We start from the raw sequence: 24,299 nt of genomic DNA on the forward strand, positions 1-24,299 counted from the left end.
TGATCAGTTGTCTGAAGCCTATAGCTGAAGGGTATTTAGGAAGAGTTCACAAGATGGGGAGAGAGGGAGGGCATCTATGTGGAGGTTGAAATCTCCTAGAATTATGGCAGGGGTGTCAATAGTGATGTCTGAAAAATTCGATGAGGGGGGAGGGATCCTGATCAAGCGGCCCTGGGGGGGCATATATGAGGCAAACTTGTAGTTCTTTGGCTTTGAAGAAGCCAATTTCAAGTTTATGGGGAGCAGTGATCTTTTGAGGTTTCAGGTTGAGATGGGTTTTTTTGCAGCGAAGATGAGGCCTCCGCCTCTTTTTTTGGGTCTTGGAATTGAGAAAATATTGTAGGACTGGGTAGGTAGCTGATTGATGAAGACTTGGTCAGTATCCTTAAGCCAGGACTCAGTGATGGCACAGATGTCTGGGTTGGTGTTGGTAAGCAGGTCAAATAAAATTGGTGCTTTTTTTGAAATGGATTGAGCATTAAAGAGAAGAATTGCTATGGTAAAGAGGCCTAAGAATTGTGCAAGGGGAGTTGTGATTGTAACTTTGACTTATTCCTATCTATTGTTATCTATTGTTTACCTGAATTGTTCCTTCAGTTATACCCTCTGTTAAATGTAAACCGATCCGATATGGTTATTTACTATGAAGGTCGGTATAAAAAACTGTTAAATAAATAAATAAATACCATGATAGGTATGAGGTGTTTGCTGTGATATGGGGCACGGGGATTGGGGGGGGGGGGGGGGTGATGTATAGGTGGGATGGAGAGAGGGTACATTATAGTAGAGTGCAAATTGGCAAGGGATGAGAAGAGATAGAGGTTAACAGCAAATATTGCTGCAATGCTGGTGCCAGATAGGAATAAGGTATGTATATCATAAACAACGTGATTGGGAGCTTGAGACTCCCATGACAGCATGGCTAATTCAGCCCTGCTATCGACGGGAAAAAGCAAGTTTGCTTACTGTAAATGGTATTTCCGTAGATAGCAGGATGAATTAGCCATGCTGACCCACCCTCCTCCCTGGCAGTCACCCAGTCTTCAACTACACTACAGCTTAATCACAGACTGAGGAGATTCCGTTACTTTCCTGCGCGGGAACATACGCGCAGCCACAGAGAGCAAAGCTCCGATCTCTGCTTTGACAAGCTCCGCCTCCCGGACCTGTTTGACAGATCCCATGACAGCATGGCTAATTCATCCTGCTATCTACGGAAACACCGTTTACGGTAAGGAAACTTGCTTATGCGTGAAAGATAAATGACAGAAGGAAGAGAAGAAAAGAGGTGAGAGAAGAAAATTAAAATGGAAATGAAACCCTAGATGAGAAGGTAGAAGACAAATGAGAAAAATGGACCAATGGGATTAGAAAAATAAATATCCAGACAAAGGTAGAAAAGAACATTTTTTAGTTTAGTGATTGGAACATGCCACCTTTGGGGGCATGTTTATCTTATATCTTTGCATATTGCTTAATATAGGAGGAAATGCATATGTTTCAATTCTGCAGTGTTGCACTGAATGCAGAGTCTTGTTTCAGAGGATTTCCAGGTCATGTTTTATCTGCATGTTTTTGTGTTCCCTTATTCTGTATTTAGTGAAGTTATGACTGAGATGATGTATTCTGCTAGCATGTAGTTTCTGTATAGGGATTTGAAGTACTCTGGCTGCTTCTTTTTTTCCAGTAAGAGGTGTATTGGTGTTCTAGGGCCTAGTGTAATTTTGCCGTGCTATCTTTTCATAGGAACAGTTGCTGCTGTTTAATTCCTGGAAGTTTGTATGTTTAAGATATGGCAGGTTTGCTACAAAGGTCTTTTCAGCAGGGTTTTGGTTTGACACAATATACTGGTTAATGGAGAATGTTTGTGATGCTGTTAATATGATGACACTAGGATTTGAATATTGTTTTTGGAAGGTGAGTCACCATATCTCTCATTTTCTTGTTTACCTTTTATTCTAAGATGTATTTAATCAAACACACCTATTGCATTCACCCTGCTGTCTCTATCAGGAGTTGCTTCCCATTTGTGGATTTGGATGGTAGTTGGTAGATGATCCTTGCTAAGATTCCAGCTCCCATACTAAATCCCATCCAAATTCATGCACAGAGCATCCTGCCAGGAGAGCAGAGCAGGGTCTGGTGGAAGGATTTGACAGTGAAAGGCTGCAGTAAGAAGAGAAATATTTGGCTAAACCAAGGGTTGCTGACTTTACAGACCCCACTACCACCAATTTGGTTTGGTTGAGATTGGAAAAACTTCTGGTACACATGAGGGCTGCTTCCATCTTCTCTGCCTGCTCTTCAACCACAGAGGAGACACTCCCCTTGCTCTTCAGCCCAACGTCAGGTCTGTTTAGGGCAGCCAACCGTCCCTGGCATAAAAAGATGTTTAGAAATAGGGGGCAGGGAGGGAGTGAACTGGGGATCAGGGGAAGGAGGGAAAGAACCAGGGCAAATGGGGGATATGTAATATATTTTTCTGTGTGTGTTAAGATTATATATGGGGCTGTCAAAGGAAGTGTCCACCTGGGTGCCAAATAGTATAGGTACGCCACTGGCTGAGGCTACAGTGTTTGGGTAATGGGGGAGGTGGCAATGGCAGCAGGTGATGGATGAGAGCAACTGAATTGGTGGGGGAGGGGGCAGTTGGGTGGATATGATAAGAGGAATGTAATGGGGAAAGAAGGGGAGTTTTGGAATGAGGGAGGGAGTAAGGAATTAAACACCATAGAAGAGAGACAGAGAGTGAAGGCAGCTGAGAATATTAGAAGAGGAGTCAGATGCTACAGCTCAAGGGTGAGGTAAGGAGAGAGAGATTGAAAAGAACAGTGTTAAAGGAATGAAAAATAAAAGGAAATGTTAAAAATAAATTTAAAAAATTTCAGGCACACAAGAAAAATCATAATAAAATATTTAAAATGTGAAAACTTTCCACAATTATTTTTATGCCCTTATTATTTTTCTAACCCTTGCCACAGAGCAGCTACAGGAAAACAGGGGACTTTACTAGCCTGTGAACATTGTGTGATTCCCACTGTAGTGTTCAAAAAGTAGCTTGTTCCCAAATGTAAACACATTTGATTGACTTTCAAAGTATCCCTGCCTAATTTTAATAGAGAGAAAAACATGGATGATTCCAGAAACTTTATCTCAATAGAAGTAGTTTAATGCTTTTTTATAATATATCCAAAGGTTGTTTTTTTGTTTTGTTTTGTTTTTATTTGCTTTCTTAAAAATGTTTTTCTTTCTGTTTTGGCTTAAATTGAAGGCTTACTTTATTCAGGAAGAACATGGTAGACTGAGATTTCAGTGTATTGACCTAGAAGAAAGGGTAAATCTGTGCTGTGAGAAAATGCAATTTTTTAAATATATTAACTGCATCCCACTGAAAAACTGCTTCTAACACAATGTTTGCACTGCTTTATTTTGCATTATTCTTTGTTACCACACTAAAACTATAATTGGCATGAATTACTAAATTACATCAACTTTTAGCTCCTATAACACTGCTTTCAGTATTTCTAATTTGGTGTAGCGTGAGAGTTGAAAATATGAGCATGAAAAGTGTGAAGAGCTGGGTAGAGTATAGAAAGACCAAAAACACAGACATCCCACAATAAAATTCAGTAGATATTAAGTCCTATTATTCCTGAATGGAATAAATGACAATTTTGTTGGAAGATGTCATTGCTATGTGTCTGGTATGTCCATTGTTACTGCAGTACTCTTGATGTCCATAGCCTTGCAGCAATGGTTTGCATTTGTTTGTGGATTTTTTTTGTTGCTTTTTGTTTTTGTCAGGAGAGGAAAAGTTTTGTTTTATATAATTTTTTTTTCTTTAAAGCATAAGATGTAGCTATGTTCACTAGTAATTCTTTTCTTGCACTTTATTAATCTCTCTGATTTCAACATAATTTTAAAGCAGAAGTGCCAGCTGGAAGCATATCAAACATGGCTGTCCTCCTCTCCTGAAATAGTGTTTTGCATTTTCTACCTCTGAAACTATTTTTCCTTTTTCCTTTTAAAATTGTTTTTTTTCTTGGTTCTGTTTAACGTTTCTTATATTCCACAACTTCCATGGTGTGTTTGGTGCGGAGTACATGACAACCATAGATAAAATTACACAATATAACACATCTACAACATAACATACAGTTTGAATATAATAATAAAACAAAAATGCCAACTAAAATACTAGCTAAAACATAGAATGCTTTAATTTGCTTTCTAAAAATTTAAATATCCTTTATAAAGTGTAATTCAGGCAAGCCATTCCACAAAGACTGAGGCCTATGAGTGAAAGCCTTATTTATTTATTTATTTAAGGGTTTTTTATATACCGAGGCACGTTTGCAAAACATCACCTCGGTTCACAATGTAACATAACCTAGCAACAAGCTTTACAATAATATAAATTTTTAACAAGGAGTCGGTAAACAGGGGGTGGTGGAGATAATACGTGGATTATATACATATGTACATTTTTTTTTTTTTTTAACAATAGAGTTAATCAAAGCAGTTAGGTAGTTGAAGGGGGGTGGGTGGGGTATTAGGAGTAAGAAGGAGGAGGAGAGGGAGATCCACAAGAAGTGGGGAGGAGGGAGAATAGATATAATTGGGCGTAAATCAGTCGGGTGGTCATATCGTAGCTTTGGCGGGGAGTCCGTTGGTTAGTCGGGGTACGCTAGTTTGAACAGCCAGGTTTTGAGATTGTGTTTGAATTTTTTGTGGCAGGGTTCCTGGCGTAAATGGGGAGGCATTTTATTCCAGTGGGAGGTTCCTGCTATAATGAATGAGCGCTCTCTAAACGTGACATGCTTCATGAGTTTAGGAGAGGGTGTTTGGAGTTTGGCCTGGTGTTGCATTCTTGTTGGTCTAGTCGGAATGTGGAGTGAGAAATATTCTGGGAACCATTGCATGTTTTGGTTGTGAATGGCTTTGTGTATGAGTGTGAGTGATTTATATATTATCCTGGAGGATACGGGGAGCCAGTGTAGTGACTGAAGAACTGGAGTAATATGTTCATGACGGTGAGTATTGGTGAGGATGCGGGCAGCAGCGTTTTGTAGTAACTGTAGCGGTTGTAAGGTACTTTTTGGTAAGCCTAGTAGGATGGCATTGCAGTAGTCGAGTTTGGACAGAATCATGGCTTGCAGCACTGTGCGGAAGTCGGAGGTGTGGAGAAGAGGTTTGATTCTCTTCAGGGTGTGGAGCTTAAAGAATCCGCTTTTTATAGTGGCAGAGATGAATTTTTTGAGGTTGAATTGGTTGTCTATCATTATGCCAAGGTTGCGGACTTGTTGTGTAGGAGGGTGGCCGGGTAGAGAGAGGGTGGGGGGAAGATTGTGCAAGGGGTTGTTAGGGGGAGAAAGAATGAGAAGCTCTGTTTTGTTGGTGTTGAGTGCTAGGAAATTGTTAGTGAGTACTTTGTTTATTTCAGACAGAGCAGAGTTCCAGATCTTCATTGCATTTGTGATGGAGTCAGATATAGGGATGAGTATCTGTACGTCGTCAGCATATATGAAATGCTGGATACCCAGTTTAGAAAGAAGTTGGCAGAGGGGAAGGAGGTATATATTAAAAAGGGTTGAAGAAAGGGATGAGCCTTGTGGTACTCCTTGTGATAGTTTGACAGGTTTGGATTTGTTACAGCCAATTTTTACACTGTAACTCCTGTCATTAAGGTATGATTGGAACCAAAGTAGGGCGGTGCCAGAGATGCCAATTTCCATGAGTCGTTTGATAAGTGTGAGATGGTTGACCGTGTCGAATGCTGCAGAGATATCCAGCAGTGCAAGTATGTGGGATTGTCCCTTGTCCATAGCTTTAAGTATAGTTTCCGAGAGGGTGATGAGTAGCGTTTCTGTGCTATGGTGTTTACGGAAGCCATATTGGGATGAGGAGAGTATGTTGTTTTCTTCAATGTAATCTGTGAGTTGTCTGTTGATGATCTTTTCAAGTATTTTAGAGAGGAAAGGGAGGTTAGATACAGGGCGGTAGTTGGCTGGTTCATTGGGATCTAAATTCGGTTTTTTGAGGGTAGGTTTAATAATGGCCTGCTTAAGTTGCTTTGGGACCTGGCCTAGTGTTATGGATTTATTTAGGATGTTGGCGATGTATTTGGCTATAGTGGCGGGGCTTGTGAGAAGCATTTTGGTGGGAAGATTGTCTGAGGGGTGGAAGGCAGGTTTGATTTTTTTGAGTGTAGTTTCAATTTCTAGTGCAGATGTGTTTTCAAAGTTCGAGAGAGAGGTGTTTGAGGTTTGCGTGGCAGGGTACAGTTGTGTGATCTTATTTCATGTAATCTGCAATTTGCAATCTTCCACAGATGATACACATAATACTTAAGTCCTGATGACCTCAGTACCAATGTGGGAGAATTTTTCTATATCTTACCAACTAATGTGCATGGAGTTTCCATATTTTAAAGCTTAAAAAAAAATCACTAGTATCTTAAATTGAGCTGTCCATTTAATAGGAAGCCAGTGTAGCTCCTGCAAGACTGGAGAAATATGCTCAAATCGATTTGTAATCAAGCTGGCTGGGCATACATGGCAATTGCAACAGATGCATTAATCATTTTCTGCCAAGAGCAATGAATGCATTTTTCTTACCATGGCACATTTACTGAGTTTTTGGCTTAACAGAGCAATTTGATTCTTTCTTTTGTATTTAGTTCTTAAGAACATAAGTGTCATGCTGGGTCAGTTGTACTCCATATCCTATCACCAACAGTGGCCAATCACATTAAGATGGGGAGATGCCTTTCCTGTTGTTCATTCCCAGACGTAATATGTGGTGGTCCCAAAGTCTACCTGTCTAAAAATTAATGGTTCTGTCCTCCAGAAACTTGTTCAAACCTTTCTTTAAACCTAGCTATGCTATTAAATTTGACCACGTTCTCTGGTGGCACATTTTCTGTCAACAAACATATACTATCCTTTATATGTTTGTCATCTGATGGTGCTGACACAGACCCAGCTGTCAGAGCACGTTGTCTCATGAGCACTTTAGTCTTTATTAGAACTACTGCAAAGAGTTGTCCCAGTCTCAGACTTTTATATTTTTGGGGCCTATTGCTCCTGTCTGCCTCGTTGCTTAAATTTTTTCTGTTGCTGTCTTGACAGCTCTTCAAACAGAACTTTAAGCTCTAGAAAACAAAACAAAAAAAAGAGTATTGAGAATTTAAGAGAAAATGTTGAACATGGAGAGAGGCTAAAAAGCATACGGTAAGGCCTGTATCTGTGGGCACCAGATACCCATCATAGATTCGCACTTCATCTGCTGTCACAGTTTGGGCCTGGGCCACGACTCCATCTGCTACAGCTCTGGTCGGATATCTCCTAGGACATGTTAGTACTGTATCTGGAAGGTAAAGGCCCTAAGGGAAGGTACTAGTGGGTAATAGCCTTGAGAGGCCAAGCAGTGGAGCTGCTACTCACTGAGGAATGAAGTAGTGTTGGGATTGCAGTGCAAAAAATTGAGACAGGATCCTGCTTTTGATCCTGTAAGAATGGGAAGGCTTCCACCTAGATCAGGTATTGAGTGTGGCACAGATGTTTGTGGCACTGAGAAGAATGCTGACGTTGCTCAGAGGACCTCCTTTGGGGCTGTCCCTCTTAAAGCCAAAGAAGAGATCAGTGTCATCCATGCAGGGCTGTGCCAAGACATGGGACTCAGCTTTATTTGCACATGTGCCAGCTTCATTTATGGTGGAGAGGATTCCCATGGTGCCAACTTTTTTTCTAGATATGGGGCTGACCAGGGTTCCATCTGTGACCTCAGTACTGAGCTCATATTCTAAGGTACAGTTGGCACACTTAGCATGCAGATCACAGCATCGTCAGTAGCATAGATGTAGAGCACTTCAGTGCATACGTCAAAGTTTTATTTTATTTATTTTTAATTTTTATATACCGGAATTCCTGTATGCAATACAAATCAATCCGGTTTACATGTAACAAAAAGGTTGCCCTGGTCTGGGAGGTTAGACCGGGGTTTTTTACATAGAACATTGAACAATAACAATCAACCAATGAACATTAACATTATTACAAGGAACAATGAGAGTATCAATAATATTTAACAAATAATAAATAACCTTGTTCGTGTTTTGAATGGTATGTGTGTGTTCCCCTTTTTACTATGGTATGTGTGTGTTCCCCTTTTTGAATGGTATGGTATGTGTGTGTTCCCCTTTTTGAATGGTATGTGTGTGTTCCCCTTTTTACAATGGACTTTAGTAGCGTATATCGACTGCAGTAAACGGTTATATAATATGTCCTCTATTAATTGACTGTTAAATAGGCATTGCGACTAAGCAAGTACATGTAAGAAATTACGTGTAAGAAATTAAGTGTCAAGCAATTCGTGACACCCTACAATGGTTGGATCTGAAAGTCAGGAGGAGGTGCTTATTTACACTCTGGGAATTGGAATGCTTGCCTGAAGAGCCAGGTTTTTAACCTTTTTTTGAATTCTGGTAGATTGGGTTCGAGTCGTAGGTCTGGTGGGAGCGCATTCCATTGGTGTGGTCCTGCAGTGGAGAGAGCTCTTTTTCTTAGTGTTGTTTTGGCAGGAGCTGCGACTAATGTGCCTTTGTAGGCGTTTCTGATGGGTCTAGAAGATAAGTGTGGCCGAAGTTGAATTTGTAGAGATATAGGTGCGGCGTTATGGATTGCTTTGTGAATGATGGTTAAGGTTTTATAAAGGATTCTCTGTTTAATGGGTAGCCAGTGGAGGTTGCTCAAGATGGGGGTAATATGGTTTCTTCAGTTAGTGTTAGTTAGGATTCTGGCTGCGGCATTTTGTACCATCTGTAGGGGTTTGATGCTGTTAGAGGGGAGGCCAAGTAAGATTGAGTTGCAGTAATCAAGTTTCGAAAAAATAATGGATTGAAGAACGAGGCGAAAGTCATTGAAGTGAAGGAGTGGCTTTAGTTTCTTTAGGACCTGTAGTTTAAAGAAGCAATCCCTGGTGGTTGTGTTAATGAATTTTTTTAGGTTAAGTTGGTTATCAAGCCATGCTCCTAGATTCCTGACGTCTGCAGAGAGCTCCATGTTTTGTGCCAGGCTGGGTACGTGGGTGTTTGGTTTGTGAGAAATCAGTAGCAACTCTGTTTTGCTGGAGTTTAGAATCAGGTTCAGGCTGGAGAGTAGATGTTTAATTGGATGAAGACAATTCTCCCAGTAGTCGAAGGTTTTTTGAATTGATTCTGTGATGGGGATGATGATCTGGATGTCATCTGCATAGAGGTAATGAGTAAGCTTGAGTTGTGATAGGAGATGGCAGAGTGGGAGGAGGTAAATGTTGAACAGGGTGGGAGAGAGGGATGAACCTTGTGGTACACCTTGGTCTGATAGGATGGGGTCAGATTCCTTGTTGTTAATTCTGACCTTGTAAAACCTGTTTGATAGGAACGATTTGAACCAACTGAGAGCTGTGCCTTTGATTCCTATGTTTGATAATTGTTCTAGTAATTGTGAGTGATTTACCGTATCGAACGCTGATGATAGGTCTAACAGGACCAGTAAGAATGACTGTTTTTTCTCCAGGTTCAAAAGTAAATTATCAGTGAGAGAAAGCAAAAGGGACTCTGTGCTTAGTGATTTCCGAAAACCGTATTGTGCAGGGGAAAGAATGTTGTGCTCCTCGAGATATTCGGAAAGTTGTTTATTTACGGCTTTTTCCATGAGTTTGGAGATCAGGGGCAGGTTTGCAATGGGTCTGAAGTTGGCTGGGTCCGTGGGTGATGCAGTTGGTTTTTTCAGTAGGGGTTTGAGGATTGCAAGTTTTAGTTGATTAGGAACTGTGCCCATGGCTAGAGAGGTATTGATGATTTCCGCAATAGGTTTTGCGACGGTGCTAGGGATGGCGGTGAGCAGATTAGTAGGGAGTGGGTCCGAGGGATGTGAAGATGGTTTAATTTTTTTAAGTAGATTTTCGATCTCCATGGCTGATGTGGGCTCGAATGTCTCTAGACTAGAATTCAGCGTGGGTAGGTATGTGCTGTGAGGTGTTGGAAGGGTTTGATGGGTTGTAAGTGAGCTAGTAAGGTTTGAGATTTTTGTCTTGAAGTAAGTGGCTAATTCGTTGGCTTTGCTGAGTGCTAGTTGGTCTGGAATGGAAGGTGGCGTTGGTTTGGTGAGGGATGAAATGTAAGAGAATAAAGCTTTAGAGTCGAAGATGAAGTTATGAATTCTTTTTGCATAGAAGTCCTTTTTTGTTTTGTGTATGGCGTTTCTGTAGGTGTTGAGGGTAGGAGTCCCATGATGTCCTGGAAAAAACCACCAGTGCCATCTATGGATGCTAGTCGACAAGAGTTACTGATACAACTGGCGCAGAGCTCGTCAGAGCTGACCGCTTCTGTGGCAGTGGGTGCTGCCATGGTACTGGGTTCCTCTTCAGCTTTACCAACAATCCTGAGCATGGATGAGGCAATCTTCGTTTCTGAAGAGGAAGTCTTTCCAGCTCTAGCTCAGGGTCCCTCAACCAGTGGGGGAGACCAGTTACCAGAGATAGTGAATAATGTGTTTGCCTCCTTAAGCTTTGAGGGCTGAAGTGAGAGATCAGAATCTCTTCTATCCATGATGGGGGATATTTTCCTACATAGTGGGACTGTTCCATGTTGGAGCATACTTCACTGCAAGATCTTTATTTATGTATTTATTTATTTATTTAGAATTCTTATATACCGACATTCCTGTAAAGTATACAGATCATACCGGTTTACAGTGTAACAGAACTGTCGCGAGTGGCGATTACATAGAACATAAAACGTTAGCACATCGGAATACTTTGTACATAAAATATTAGAGCATCAGAACATTAGGAACATTTGGAGAATGCAAGGAACAAATGAAAACATTATAAACTGAATGCGAGATAACTATAAGACATTGATGCCGTAAAATAGTGTAAAAGACATAAGACTTGATGCTTGGATTCAGGGGAGTAAGAGGGGAGAAAAGGGAGGTGAAAGTGGAGGGAGGGGTAAGTAGGGCGGAAAGGATCAAAAAGGTGGGATTGAGCGGGTGGCAGTAGCAGAGGAAAAAGGCACCCCTAGGGGACTGTGTCGAGAGTGAGGTGTGACCAATTTATCCTCGCGCCTTAGTCCATGTCCTTCGAAAAGCGTCAGAGTGAGCTTGAGTTTCCGGGAAAGCTTGCATGAAGAACCACATCTTTAGATATTTCTTGAAGGTTTGGTGACTAGGTTCTTGCCGTATTAGGATAAGATCATGGATCTTCCTTGTCCTGGAGAATCTCTTTATGAATTGGAGGATGAAAAAAATGAACTCCACTCAACTTCTTCCAGACATTTCCCCACTGGATCAACCAGGCCTTGGTTGCCTTCATGGTCAGGAAATGAGGATTCCCTAGGGATTTCATCTGATCCCTTTCTAGACTTTCCATAGTATTCCTCCCTTCTGGAGGATCTCTGCTACTCCAGATTCTTGGATGAGTTGGCAAAGACTGTCTGTGAGTGTTAGGAAATCAAAGGAATGGACAGGGAAAGAGGGGAGGAGTAAGAGGTGTTCAGATACTGCTTAGGAAGAGGAAAAGGCTGGGCAGAGTGAAGAAGAGAGAGGCTGATGGTGTATAGAGAACAACTTCTGGGGATGTGGGGGAGGTTGAAACAGCTTGCAACTGCTGCATCTTTCCCCATCCTTGTTCCCTTCTTCTTCTCCTTCCCTGGTGAGGCTCTTTGGTACTGTGCCTTCTGGTTCCTTTGCCTATTGATGCATGAAAGATTGGCTACCCTTGAACTTATGAAGCAAGCAGTTCTGGCCAACCAAGCGTAGATCAGTGTACAATACAAATGTTAGTTATGGGTAACTCAAGATGCCCTGCTGAGTATAAAGAAGAGGAAGAGAAAATGAATGTGGGTCCACAGCTATCTGAAATCCCAGGGGCGGTAGATATCACTGGTGTATGTTACAATACTGGTTTCTATTTTAGAAGCATCTTGAAGTCATTATGATTTGAAATTGTTGAATATGTTGAAATTATTCACTCAATGTGCAATGGCAATAAAAAAAATAGTTATTTGAAAAGGAAGGAAGAATTCAATTATAAATATCATAATGCTTCTGTAGAGATCTATTGAGACTGCACCTTAAATATTGTCTAATTCTTGTCAGCCTTTTGGTCATTTCAAAAAAGATAGAACTAGAAAAAGTACAGAGAAAGACAACACACATGATAAAGGGGATGACATGGCTCCTTTATAAAGAAAGTAGCTCTTCATCTTGAAGAGACAATTGGGGGGAGAGATGAGAGGTTTATAAATCATGAGTAGTGTGGAATATGTAAATAAGGAATGCTTCCTTGAAAGAATTTGTTGGTCATATCTTATGGAAAGCTCATTTTCATGTAAGGAGGATTTGTTTCCTGAAGCCTTTCTAAGATAATACAGCTGTTACGATTGTTGTATTGGCCTTGGTTATTGGATTATTGTAATGGGTTACTGGTGGGATTATCAAAATGCGTAGTAAAGAAACTGCAACTGATTCGGAATATTGTATCAGGACTTGTGTGCTAAAAAACTAGAAGGGTTAGGGTTTCTCAGTTATTAGTGTCATTGCATTGGCTCCCAGTTATTGAGAGAGCAAAGTTTGTTGCTCTCCCTGTTGTGGTAGTGTCTTCGTGCCAATGGACCATGGTATTTGTATTGTGAATTGGCTTGGCATGTATCTGGACATTATCTCATGGCATCACAGTAGGTGAAGTTGGAATTTTCCTATGGTTTTAGCTTTATATCTATAGCCCTTCAGTTATGGAATAGTTTGCCATAATTTAGTTCATTTCTAATAAAATAATCTAAAATTCTGAAAGATGGTTAAATCCTTTCTCTTTTCCCCAGTGAGAATATGATTTGATATTTAAAGGTTGGGGGGGGGGGTCTGTTAGGTTTGGAAGTATTCGTTTGAGGTGGTTGGCTGGTGTATGATAGGACAGATTGAGAAGACGGGTTACTGAAGAAGTGAGAATTGAGATGAGTTTGTTTTATGGGCTTAGTTTGGATGAGAGTGAGGGTGTTTGAAGTAGAGTAGGATGGCTCTTTAGATGCAGTGTAATCAGGCTATAAGGATGAGTTAGGTGGTTGATTATTGGGGTTGGGGAGGGGTGGATTCAACAAGATTTAATATTTTATGGATTTTTTTAAAGTTTTTTTTTTAATGTCTGGAATTTGTAAACCGCTTTTATTGTATGCATACTATTATGTGATCTATAAATTTTTTAAATAAATGGTTAACAGATTTAAAACATTTGAAAATATGTATTTTCGGCCAGTGCACAATTAAAGCTGTATAATTGTTGTCAGGAGGTGATCAAGAGTAGGAGCATAGCTGTGTTAATTAAAAAAAATAAGTTTGGACAAGTTTCTGGAATGCAGGTCTATTAACATTTATTTATCAGATAGACATGGTGATTGCCACCACTTATATCTGGGAATGAGTAACAGGAGGTGATTTGGATACTTCCTATTGACCCAAATTGATCAGTGGCAGAGATCAGATGCTGAGCTCGATGAAAAATTGGTCTGACTCAGCACGGCTTGTACCAAGTTCTTAAGTGTTCCACACAGAAAAGTCAACACCACCACAAAAGAAGTGAGATGAAAATTGATTTCAAACTCACTTCTTTCTCTTATGAATCTTATTTTTTAAATTTAATATAAAATTTAGCTGACACCTTTTCATTGGTAGCTCAAGACAAGTTACATTCAGGTACGTATTTCTGTATTCCCAGAGGGCTTACAATGTAAGTTTATACTTGAGGCAACAGAGGATGAAGTGACTTTCCCAAACACCAAACCAGGAAAGATAGTCTGACCATATTGCCTCCTGGAGGCAAAAATAATAAAAATGCAACTGTAGCTGGAAAAGATGCAAGCCTTTGGTATTGTGGAGAAGTTGTAGAGTTCTTGGCTGAACCTAATTGTTCTGGTGCTCAATGCGGTCTCTTCAAACTGACTTATTGGAATGTGATACAGCCTATTCAGTAAACTGGGTGGATTAGTTGATGCAGCTGGCAAGACCAGATACATCACCAACTTTTATTTAACAAAGTGATATTGGTAAATTCTCTTGACATGAAATCCATGGAGAAAACAGCAGTCTACTATTTTCGGTAACTCCAATTTGGATTACATTGAGCCATAGCATGGTTTCACTGACTCATGGATGTAGTGCAACAGAATACTTAGATGATATGCATGCACACTGCAGACTGGGAGACCCATTTAAGAAGGATGGCTGCTGACTTGACATCACTATGAAAGGCGGATCTGACTACCAATCCTGCTAAATTCACACTGTTAGGAAAAAAAATCCAGTGTTTAGGCTATGTCATAGTGATCAGGCAAGAAAAACCCCTGTTATTGAAAGTCCTAGCTGTTCAGGGGTGTGTGCAACCAAAAAGCTGGTGTGGGCTTTCCTAGGTCTAAGTAAGTATTATTGGAAGCTTATTCAGAATTTCATAAACATCACTACGCATCTCACCAATGAAATGGGGAAGATAGGCCCAAACCAGATCCACTAGGCTTCTGTCATGAATTCATCCTACAGATGGATGCCTCAGACATGTTCCTGAGATTAGTCCTCTTCCAAGAAACTGAAGGGTAGGCACACCCTCAAAAAGAAGAAAGATTCTGTAGTAAAGAAAGTGTCCAGCAAGAAAATTGACGGTTGTAACAGTAAAATATTATTTACAAGGCCAATCCTTTACCTTGATAACAGATCACGCCTTGTTACAATGGATCAACATAATGAAAAATACAAACTCTCAGATCATACATTAGTATCCTACATTGCAGTCATACATCTTTGAAGAAAGGCACAAGCTAGGGAGCAACAGGCAGAGCATAGACTTTCTCTCCAGAGAAGGAAGTAATCAGGTTCCTGCTGAATGTTTCAGGGAGTTCTTTATGAAGGGACTATATGTGATATAGTCTATACTCTGCACAGCCAAGGCATAAGAGGGCACAATCGGCAAACTTGTTGGGACTAAGAGCGATAAAGACTTTGGGAGTTGGGATTTAGGAAGAAGTGGGCCAGAACTCCAACCCCCTACTTCAGACAAGTTGAGGGATAGGAAATAGAAGTCTACTGGAAAACAGTTCTGATCCTTTGACAGCACTTCTTCAGCCATATGCAGGCTGAAAAGGAAGAAGCTCGATGCCATAGTACAAGCAGGAGAGAACCCTCTTTTGTTGGATAAAACCTCAAGCAGGAGAGCAGTATAGATAGAACACTGGGGAAGTGGCCTTTGGTAAGAGCAGTAGACTGAGAAACAGGGAAGTCAGAGTTCAAATCGTACTTCTCCTACTCATACTCCATGTGTGGTTGGGCAAATCACTTTGTCTTCCATTGCCCCAATTACCAACTTACATTGTAAACCCTTTCTGGGACAGGGACCTACCTACAGTATCTAACTAACTCACCTTGATCACAGTTTTGGAAAGGCTAGTAATCAAATCCAAATTTCCTAGCGTGTAGCAGATGGACTCAAAACAAATGGGTATATCGTGCTCGTGCTAGCAGTTGGAGACGGATCTGACGTCAGCACGGGTACAAATACCCCCACAGGAAGTGCAGCAAATCAGTAATTTCCGTCTCCAAAGCAGTTAGGAGCTACCTCACGCTCGCTGAGCGTGTTTCCAAATTCTAACGACTAAATTCATTGAAGAAATTTATTTATTTATTTTTATTTATTTAAGGTTTTTTTATACCGGCATTCATGAACTCGTTCACATCATGTCGGTTTACAGAAAACAGGGGTGCGGATAATACAACCAAAAAACATAATCTACTGAAGACTAGCCCCGCACTCCTGTGGTGATACCAGGCGGTCACTCACCCAGTTGAGTTACCCGAGCTGACTTCGGTGGTCCCTCGGAAGCAAGAGCCTCGGTCCGGTGGCCGGTCGCGGCAGGGACCTAGCCCCCGAATGAGAAGGGCGCGGCTTGGCCCCCGAGCGAGACGAGTTCGGGCGCGGCCTGGAGGCAGCCTCGGTCCCGGCGTGGACTTAGCCCCCGAGCGAGACAAGTTCGGGCGTGGCCTAGAGGCAGCGGGTGCACTTCCTTCCTTATGCGCGGCGGTGAAGGTACTCACCCTCTCCCCCCGCAGCCGGAGACCGCCCGGGTCGCAGCCGGGAAGCGCCGAAGACAAGGTAAGGTGTACATCTTTACTTGGTCTCCGAGGAAGTGTGGACTAACTGGGCCTGCCTACGAGGCAGCACGCCAAGGAGGTCGCCATTTGCCTGCCTACTCATATCCGCCAATAGGCGCACGTTGCTAAGCGCACGCGATAGGCGCACGTTGTTAACGCATGGTAAAACGCCCGTTTCTAGGAAGACGCCCGTGTATAGGCGCGCATTGTAAGACGCCCGTTTTAGGCGCATGCTGTTCAGCGCACTTGTTAGGCGCACGTCATTGGGCGACACCGAATCTCAGGCGAATGGAGCATAATAGAGCCCATACACCCGCAGAGCCGGCACCTCCAGAATCAGGCGTAAGAGCTCTAAGCCTCTGCTCAGCATGCAACCTCAGAGCCACACAGAGCGAGGAAGCAGACTCACTATGTGCCCAATGTGAGGAGGTCATGGGAGTTCCAGGACAGGACTGGTCCCAGCCCAGTGGCTCCTCAGGGAGCACACCGGACGTAGCAGGCCGCGGCGAGCAGCCAGGGAATCCGAGAGACCTGGTGCCCCTACGGCCAGATCCAGCTTCGCTTTCCTGGGTAGAATTATTCAAGGGGATTCACGCCTTAGTCCAGATGCAGTCTGCTCCTCAGATGGGTCTTTCCGTCCCAGTTGATCCGGCCCCTGGACCCTCGAGACCTAGGCGCGGCCACTCGCCACCCGACAGCCCCGATCATGGGGATTCGGATTGCTCCCAGGATAGTGAGGAGCCCCCCGAGGAGGGTGAACTACCCTCGGAGATAGAGCCATATCGGACCATGAGGCACTTCTTTCAGAAAGAGGATTTTTCAGGCCTGGTCTCACAATGTCTATCAGAACTGGCCATCCCGGGCCAGGATACCCCAGGGGACCCTAAAATGAACCCCCTGTTAGAGGGCCCTCGCCAACCGGCTCGCCATTTCCCCCTCCTCCAAGCAGCACAACAGCTAATCGATCTGGAATGGAAGGCACCGGAGGCCTCATTCAAAGGGGGTCGGGCCTTGGCTGGCATGTACCCTCTGGATCCGGCGTCCAAGGAACTGCTGGCGTGCCCTAAGGTAGACGCCATAGTTAACGCAATAGCGAAGCACACCACCATTCGGGTTGAGGGGGGAGCGGCCCTCAAGGATGCACATGACCGGCGCATGGACACCATTCTGAAAGAAGCCTTCGAGGTGGCAGCCATGTCCCTCCGCATCGCGACCTGCTGCACCGTGGTGACGCGTTCCTGTTTATCACAAGCAAGAAACAACACCCCGGGAGAAGACATGGAATCAGCTCTCGCGTTCCTCACTGACGCAGCCTCCGACCTGGTTCGTACGGCAGCCAAAGGAGTATCATCCTCGGTGGCAGCCAGGAGACAGCTCTGGCTACGCAACTGGGCTGCCGACTCGTCCTCTAAGACACGACTCACAAGAATGCCCTTTAAGGGTTCTTTACTGTTCGGCAGTGATCTCGAGAGCTGGGCTACTAAATGGGGTGCCTCTCCATTACCCCGTCTACCAGAAGACAGGGCAAGGAGGAGCCAGCGTTCTTTTTCTAGACCATCTGGAGGTAGAAATTCGCAGCGCTTCAACCCTTACAGGACTCGCTATCGAGCGCCTCGTTCACAGGCTAGGAACCAGTCCTTTCGGACTAAGCGCAACAAGAAGGGAGCCGGCTCGGGTTCCGGCCTCGGCCGCACCCCACAATGACAATCAGCCAACCCATCCGGGGGTAGCAGCCATAGAGGGCAGGCTAACCCTCTTCTACCGCAGGTGGGTCGAGATCACTTCGGACCAGTGGGTCCTCGCCATCATCCGGGAAGGATATTACCTAGATTTCCTTCGGTCTCCGCCGAACAAGTTTGTGGACTCTCTTTGCTCTCCGCTCAAGGCAGCGGCACTAGAAGTGACCTTACAGAGGCTCCTGGCTCTAAAAGCCATAATCCCTGTACCTGCAGGAGAGATAAATTCTGGGCATTATTCCATTTATTTCATAGTACCCAAGAAGGAGGGCACTTTCAGGCCCGTCCTGGACCTCAAGTCAGTCAACAGACATTTACGGGTCCCCAGCTTTCGCATGGAAACGCTACGGTCTGTCAAGAATTCGGTACAGCCAGGGGAGTTTCTCACCTCCCTAGATCTGTCGGAAGCCTACTTGCATATCCCAATCCATCGGGATCACCAGCGCTATTTACGCTTCAAAGTCCTGAATCAGCTTCGAGCTTTACCCTTCGGGCTAGCCACCGCGCCGCGGATCTTTACCAAGGTCATAGTGGTAGTGGCGGCGGCACTCAGGAAGGAAGGAATTCTTGTCCATCCATATCTGGACGATTGGCTGATCAGGGCAAAGTCACCGGAGGAGAGCCACCGGGCAACCAACAGAGTTATAGCTCTTCTGGAAAGCCTCGGATGGGTAGTCAACATAAGCAAAAGCTCCCTACAGCCGTCCCAGTCACTGGAATACCTAGGGGTCCAATTCGACACCCGAGAGGACAAGGTCAGTCTGACCTCCAAGAGACAGTCAAAACTCCAGAATCATCTGCAGGCCCTGCTGAGCGCCAGCCGGCCCACAGCTCGGGATTACATACAGGTCCTTGGCCTCATGGCATCCACTCTGGAGGTGGTGCCATGGGCGCGGGCTCATATGAGACCATTGCAACGCGGCCTTCTATCTCGATGGAGCCCACGATCCCAGAACTACGCCATTCACCTACCTCTACCGGCCAGAGTGCGGTATCAGCTACGGTGGTGGTTACAGCCCGGCCACATGAGCCGGGGGTCACGAATGTCCTCCCCGACCTAGATTCTGCTCACCACAGATGCCAGCCTGAACGGATGGGGAGCACACTGCGAGGAACTCACCGCCCAAGGGCGGTGGACCAGAGAAGAGTCAAGGTGGAACATCAACCGACTAGAGGCACGGGCAGTCAGGCTAGCGTGCCTGCGATTTGCCCACAGACTTTGCGACAGAGCGGTCAGAGTGATGTCAGACAACGCCACCACGGTGGCATACATCAATCGTCAGGGCGGAACCAGAAGCCAACAAGTGTCCCTGGAAATAACTCCCCTGATGCTCTGGGCAGAAGTAAATCTCCTGGACATCTCCTCTGTCCACATCGCTAGGAAGGACAACACGACGGCAGACTTCCTCAGCAGAGAAAGCCTAAACCCAGGAGAGTGGCAGCTGTCACCCACAGCCTTTCAGATAATTGTGGATGCCAGCCAAGGACCTCTTAGCGGACAGGTCCAACGCTCAAGTTCCCAAATATTTCAGTCGCAGGCGGGATCCTCGGGCCCAGGGGATCGATGCCCTGGTACAGCCGTGGTCTCAGGGGATCCTGCTATACGCCTTTTCTCCGTGGCCCCTGCTGGGCGCCATAGTACACCGGATTCAGCGACACAAAGGCCTAGTTCTTCTAGTGGCCCCAGACTGGCCAAGAAGACCCTGGTACGCAGACATGAGAAGACTACTGGCAGGGAATCCTCTTCGCCTGCCTCCACACAGGGACCTGATGCGGCAGGGTCCCATCCTCCACGAGGATCCAGCTCAATTCTCTCTTACGGTCTGGCCGTTGAGAGGGCTAGACTGAAGAAAAGAGGATACTCGGAGCCAGTAATAGATACACTCCTCCGAGCACGCAAGTTCTCCACGTCACTGACATATATCAGTATCTGGAGAGTTTTTGAAGACTGGTGCGATTCTCACAGCACCAACTCACATGCCGCTAAGATTCCTATCATTTTGGACTTCCTACAAGATGGACTTCAGAAGGGTCTGTCCCTCAGCTCCATCAAGGTTCAGGTAGCAGCGCTGTCTTGCTACTGTCCCAGGAGTGACGGCAACACCATTGCCAAACATCCATACGTTTCACGTTTCCTGAAAGGAGTCAAACACATTCGCCCGCCACTGAAATGGCCAGTGCCCTTGTGGAACCTCAACCTAGTGTTGGAATTTCTAGCGGGATCACCCTTCAGTCCCCTTCGAGGCCTGTCTCTTCGTTTGTTAACCGTGAAGATGGTGTTCTTGCTGGCTGTGTGTTCAGCACGCCGCATCTCAGAGCTACAAGCACTGTCCTGTCGTGATCCGTTTCTCAGAATCACTCCAGAAGCTATCCATCTTCGCACAGTTCCATCCTTTTTACCCAAAGTGGTCTCACACTTTCACCTCAACCAAACCATATCCTTGCCTACCACAGAAGGTTTGAAGAAGTCAGAGGAAGGTCGAATGCTACGCCATCTCGACATCGGCAGACTGCTGTCCAGATACTTGGAAATGTCGGAAGCAGAACGAAAGATGGACCCACCTGTTCGTCCTGCTCAGCGGGAAGAAGCAAGGGGAAGCGGCCTCACGGCCAACCATCGCCCGCTGGATTAAAGAAGTTATCAAGGCAGCCTACATAGAGGCGGGAAAACCACCGCCTCTACAGGTCAAGGCTCATTCTACCAGAGCACAATCGGCCTCTTGGGCAGAAGCTAAGCTGCTGTCACCTGCAGAGATATGTAAAGCGGCGACGTGGTCCTCCCTCCATACCTTCTCCAGATTCTACCGTCTGGACGTCCAGGCCCGGGAGGACACAGCATTTGCGAGGGCAATCCTAAACGGTCCTCGGGCAGCCTCCCGCCCAGTCCGGGAGTAGCTTTTGTACATCCCATTTGTTTTGAGTCCATCTGCTACACGCTAGGAAATGTTGAGATTACTTACCTGATAATCTCCTTTTCCTTAGTGTATGCAGATGGACTCAGCATCCCGCCCGGCTGCCGGTATACATGGGGATTCGCCGACTCACGGTGTTTTCTTATATAGAGCATCCATCCTGCCGGGTGTCGACTCCTTCCGGCTGAGTACACTGGCGGTCTCCAGCTACCATCAATTGGTCAGGGTAATCCTGTTGATTAATCGATCGGTCAGTCACACATATATCCATAAAAGCTTTGCAAGGAAGATTACTGATTTGCTGCACTTCCTGTGGGGGTATATGTACCCGTGCTGACGTCAGATCCATCTCCAACTGCTAGCACGAGCACGATATACCCATTTGTTTTGAGTCCATCTGCATACACTAAGGAAAAGGAGATTATCAGGTAAGTAATCTCAACATTACTGCTTGGATAGAACTAGAGAATTTTTTTTCAATTAGTTTGCTTAAATGTAGCCACATTGTAAGAAATCACCTCTATTGGAACGTGGAAGGAGTGCTGGTGACTTCAGAGTTATCTTGGGAACCCAGGTGAGTATGGAGTGCATAGCAAATGTGAAATGTTCACCGTGCACAAAGAATTTTAAAACAAGATAATGTGGAATCCTGTGCTTATATTAGCTTTTTTTCTCGCAGTACTGTAAAATTGGCTGGTGATCCTTCTGATTGATTTATAAAATCAGCCATTATATAATATCATACTACTACCATTACCAAACAGTGTTGTGTTGTCTTAGGTTGCAGCACTTCAAGAAGAGAAGAGTAGTTTGTTAATTGAGAATCAGATACTTATGGAACGCTTAAACCAATCTGATTCTCTAGAAGATCCCAACAGCCCTGCGGGAAGAAGACATCTGCAGCTCCAGACACAACTAGAGCAACTCCAAGAGGAAACATTCAGGTTGTAAAGGGCCAGAATTCATAACCAAATTGTTTTTCAGGTTGGCATGAAAAGTTTAAAATATACTAGATACAGTGCCTTGCAGAAGTTTTCACACCATTGCATATTCTGCTGTCTAAAAAATACAAATCAAAATGCATTTAAAAGTAATAGTTTTTCACTTATCCAGGCAACATACTCTACACTGTCATCAGGAAAGATCAATTCTAGAAATATTCCAAAAGTAATTAAGATTAAAAAAGCTCAAAAGTCTTGATTGCATGTCTCCACAATCTTTAATAACAAACTCAAATTAACTCTGGTTCCAAAAATTGCCTTAATAAGGTCCATAATAATTGTAGAGTCCATCTGTGTATAATTATAGAAGTTAACCTGATTTGATGAATCCTGGATGAAGAATCAAATAATTTGGTGTATGAAGTGAATTTAAAGTGAAGGTGAAAACATGCCTAAGAAGGAGCTGCTGAAAAACAATGGAATAACATTATTCCAAGATATAGGTTGGGGGAAGGCTAAACAAAAATTCCAATATGTTTGAATATCCCTTAAGGCATTGTCAAGTCATTGTAAAGTGGAATCAGTTTGGTACCTCTAAGGCACTGTTGTGATAAGGCTGTCCCTCCAAAGTTAGTAGCAGTGGCTTAAACTGCTGCCTAAGGTCATTAGGCCTAAGATTATTTTAAAAGAACTACAAAGGTCTCCTGAGACTGGGGAAAATGTTGACTGCTCAACAATTTCAAGCTTATTCCTCAAACATGGCCTGTATAGGAGGGTGGCAAGAAGGAAGCAATTTTTGAAGCAAAGCCATATTATATGTCGCACAGAGTTTACAAGACAAAACACTTAGAGGACACTGCACACGTGTAGAAAAAGGTTTTGTGATCTAATGAGACCAATGAAGACTTTTTGGTCTTAGTGATAAGCGATGTATCTGGTATAAGACACACACAGCACATCACCCTAACGCCATGCCTACAGTAAAGCATAGTGGTAGCAGTGTTTTGTTGTGGGGATGCTTTGCAGTAGTGGGGCAGGGAGGTTTGTAAAAATCAAGGGAAAGATGGATAATGCAAATCACAGATCTGGGAGAAAAATCTGTTCGTCTTTCATAGACTCTGGGCAAGGGAGAAGATTCATCTTTCAGTAGGAAAATGATCCTAAACATAAGCAACAATGGAGTGGCTCAGCAAGAAGAAAGTGAGTGTCTTTGAGTCACTAAGTCAAAGCCCATATTTGAATCCAGTAGAACATCTATTATAAGAGTTAGACTGCAGTCCACAGAATCCAACTTGAAAGCGTTTGAGCTCTTCTACTAAGTAGGCAAAAACTGCACCATTCCACTGTGCAAAGTTGGTAGACATTTTTCCTAAAGGATTCATGGCTATTATTGTTGCAGTCATTGAGTTAGAGTATGTAAACTTATGCAGACAAGATTTTTTTTATTCTTAATTATTTTCAGGATATTTCTATAATCGTTCTTTCATGATGAAAGTGTAGAATATGTTGTATAGATAACTGTGAAACAAATTCCTACTTTAATGCATTTTGATTTGTATTTTAGAGAGTACAATATGAAAAATATGCAAGGGCATGAAGACTTGTACAGGGTAATGTATCTCATACATAGCTGCCAGTTGCATATAGGCAACTTTTGCTGTATCCTCTTGTGGACTGTTTGATCCCCAGGTGATCCATTTGGGGTTGATGTAGAGGATATTGCTGGATCGGAAGATGGGGAAAGAGGGGATGCTGTATGATAAAAAAAAACAAAACAAAACAAAAAAACCCTATGGATTGAGATTTAAAGTAATGAGAGGCTTTTTGAGCTTTGCCAAACCACATTTTTTTGTCTTGCTACATAGATTCTGCTGGCATTTATTATATATAGCTAGTTGTATCCATTAGACCACTCTTTTCAGCTGTTTTATTCTTCAGCATCTGAGGTGATACATAGCCTGGACAGTGTGGGTAGGAAAGTTTGCAGGGTTACAGTATAGGGAATTAAGAGCACAGCTGAAATAAAACATGACTGTTCAACTCTGACCCATCTGTCAGACAAATATAGCAAGTCCAGATCCCAAGTGTAGTATAAGTCTGTATTTAAAACTGGTTGATCTTGTAATTTTGAAGAGAGAAAAATAATTTGGAGACTCAAAAGCAGCAGATTTGAAAATGTTTATTGTTTCAGACTTGAGGCAGCTAAGGATGATTATCGAATACGCTGTGAAGAGCTAGAAAAGGAAATCTCAGACTTGCGGCAACAGAATGAGGATCTTACCACCATGGCAGATGAGGCTCAGTCACTAAAGGATGAGATGGATGTACTCAGGTAAGATTGAACAGCTGCGCACAGTTATTTTATGCAGCATCTTATATTTCATATATTAATTTCTGTCTTGTGAAATTGAATAGAAGTGTTGTAGTGGTAGACAAAATGGGATCAGCACACATGGATGCTTGTTTATGGTTGTTCATAATCAGCCTTAAATATCTGAATGCTTGAGATAAAATTATTTTTTTCCACATAGGTAA

At 43.5% G+C, this 24,299-nt stretch overlaps 1 protein-coding gene across 5 annotated transcripts in view; it reads left to right on the forward strand.

Annotated features, from left to right (window-relative positions):
- The window catches only part of HOOK3 (hook microtubule tethering protein 3), a 1,188,278-nt gene that overhangs the window by 414,312 nt on the left and 749,667 nt on the right, over nucleotides 1–24,299 (forward strand). For all 5 annotated transcript variants that reach the window (XM_029601894.1, XM_029601878.1, XM_029601884.1 and 2 more), the window contains exons 9-10: nucleotides 21,604–21,767; nucleotides 23,956–24,096. In XM_029601894.1, coding sequence (XP_029457754.1) covers nucleotides 21,604–21,767; nucleotides 23,956–24,096 — 305 coding nt within the window. The remainder of the gene's footprint in view (nucleotides 1–21,603; nucleotides 21,768–23,955; nucleotides 24,097–24,299) is intronic.

Source organism: Rhinatrema bivittatum, chromosome 1, assembly GCF_901001135.1.
Source record: "Rhinatrema bivittatum chromosome 1, aRhiBiv1.1, whole genome shotgun sequence".
NCBI lineage: Eukaryota > Metazoa > Chordata > Amphibia > Gymnophiona > Rhinatrematidae > Rhinatrema > Rhinatrema bivittatum.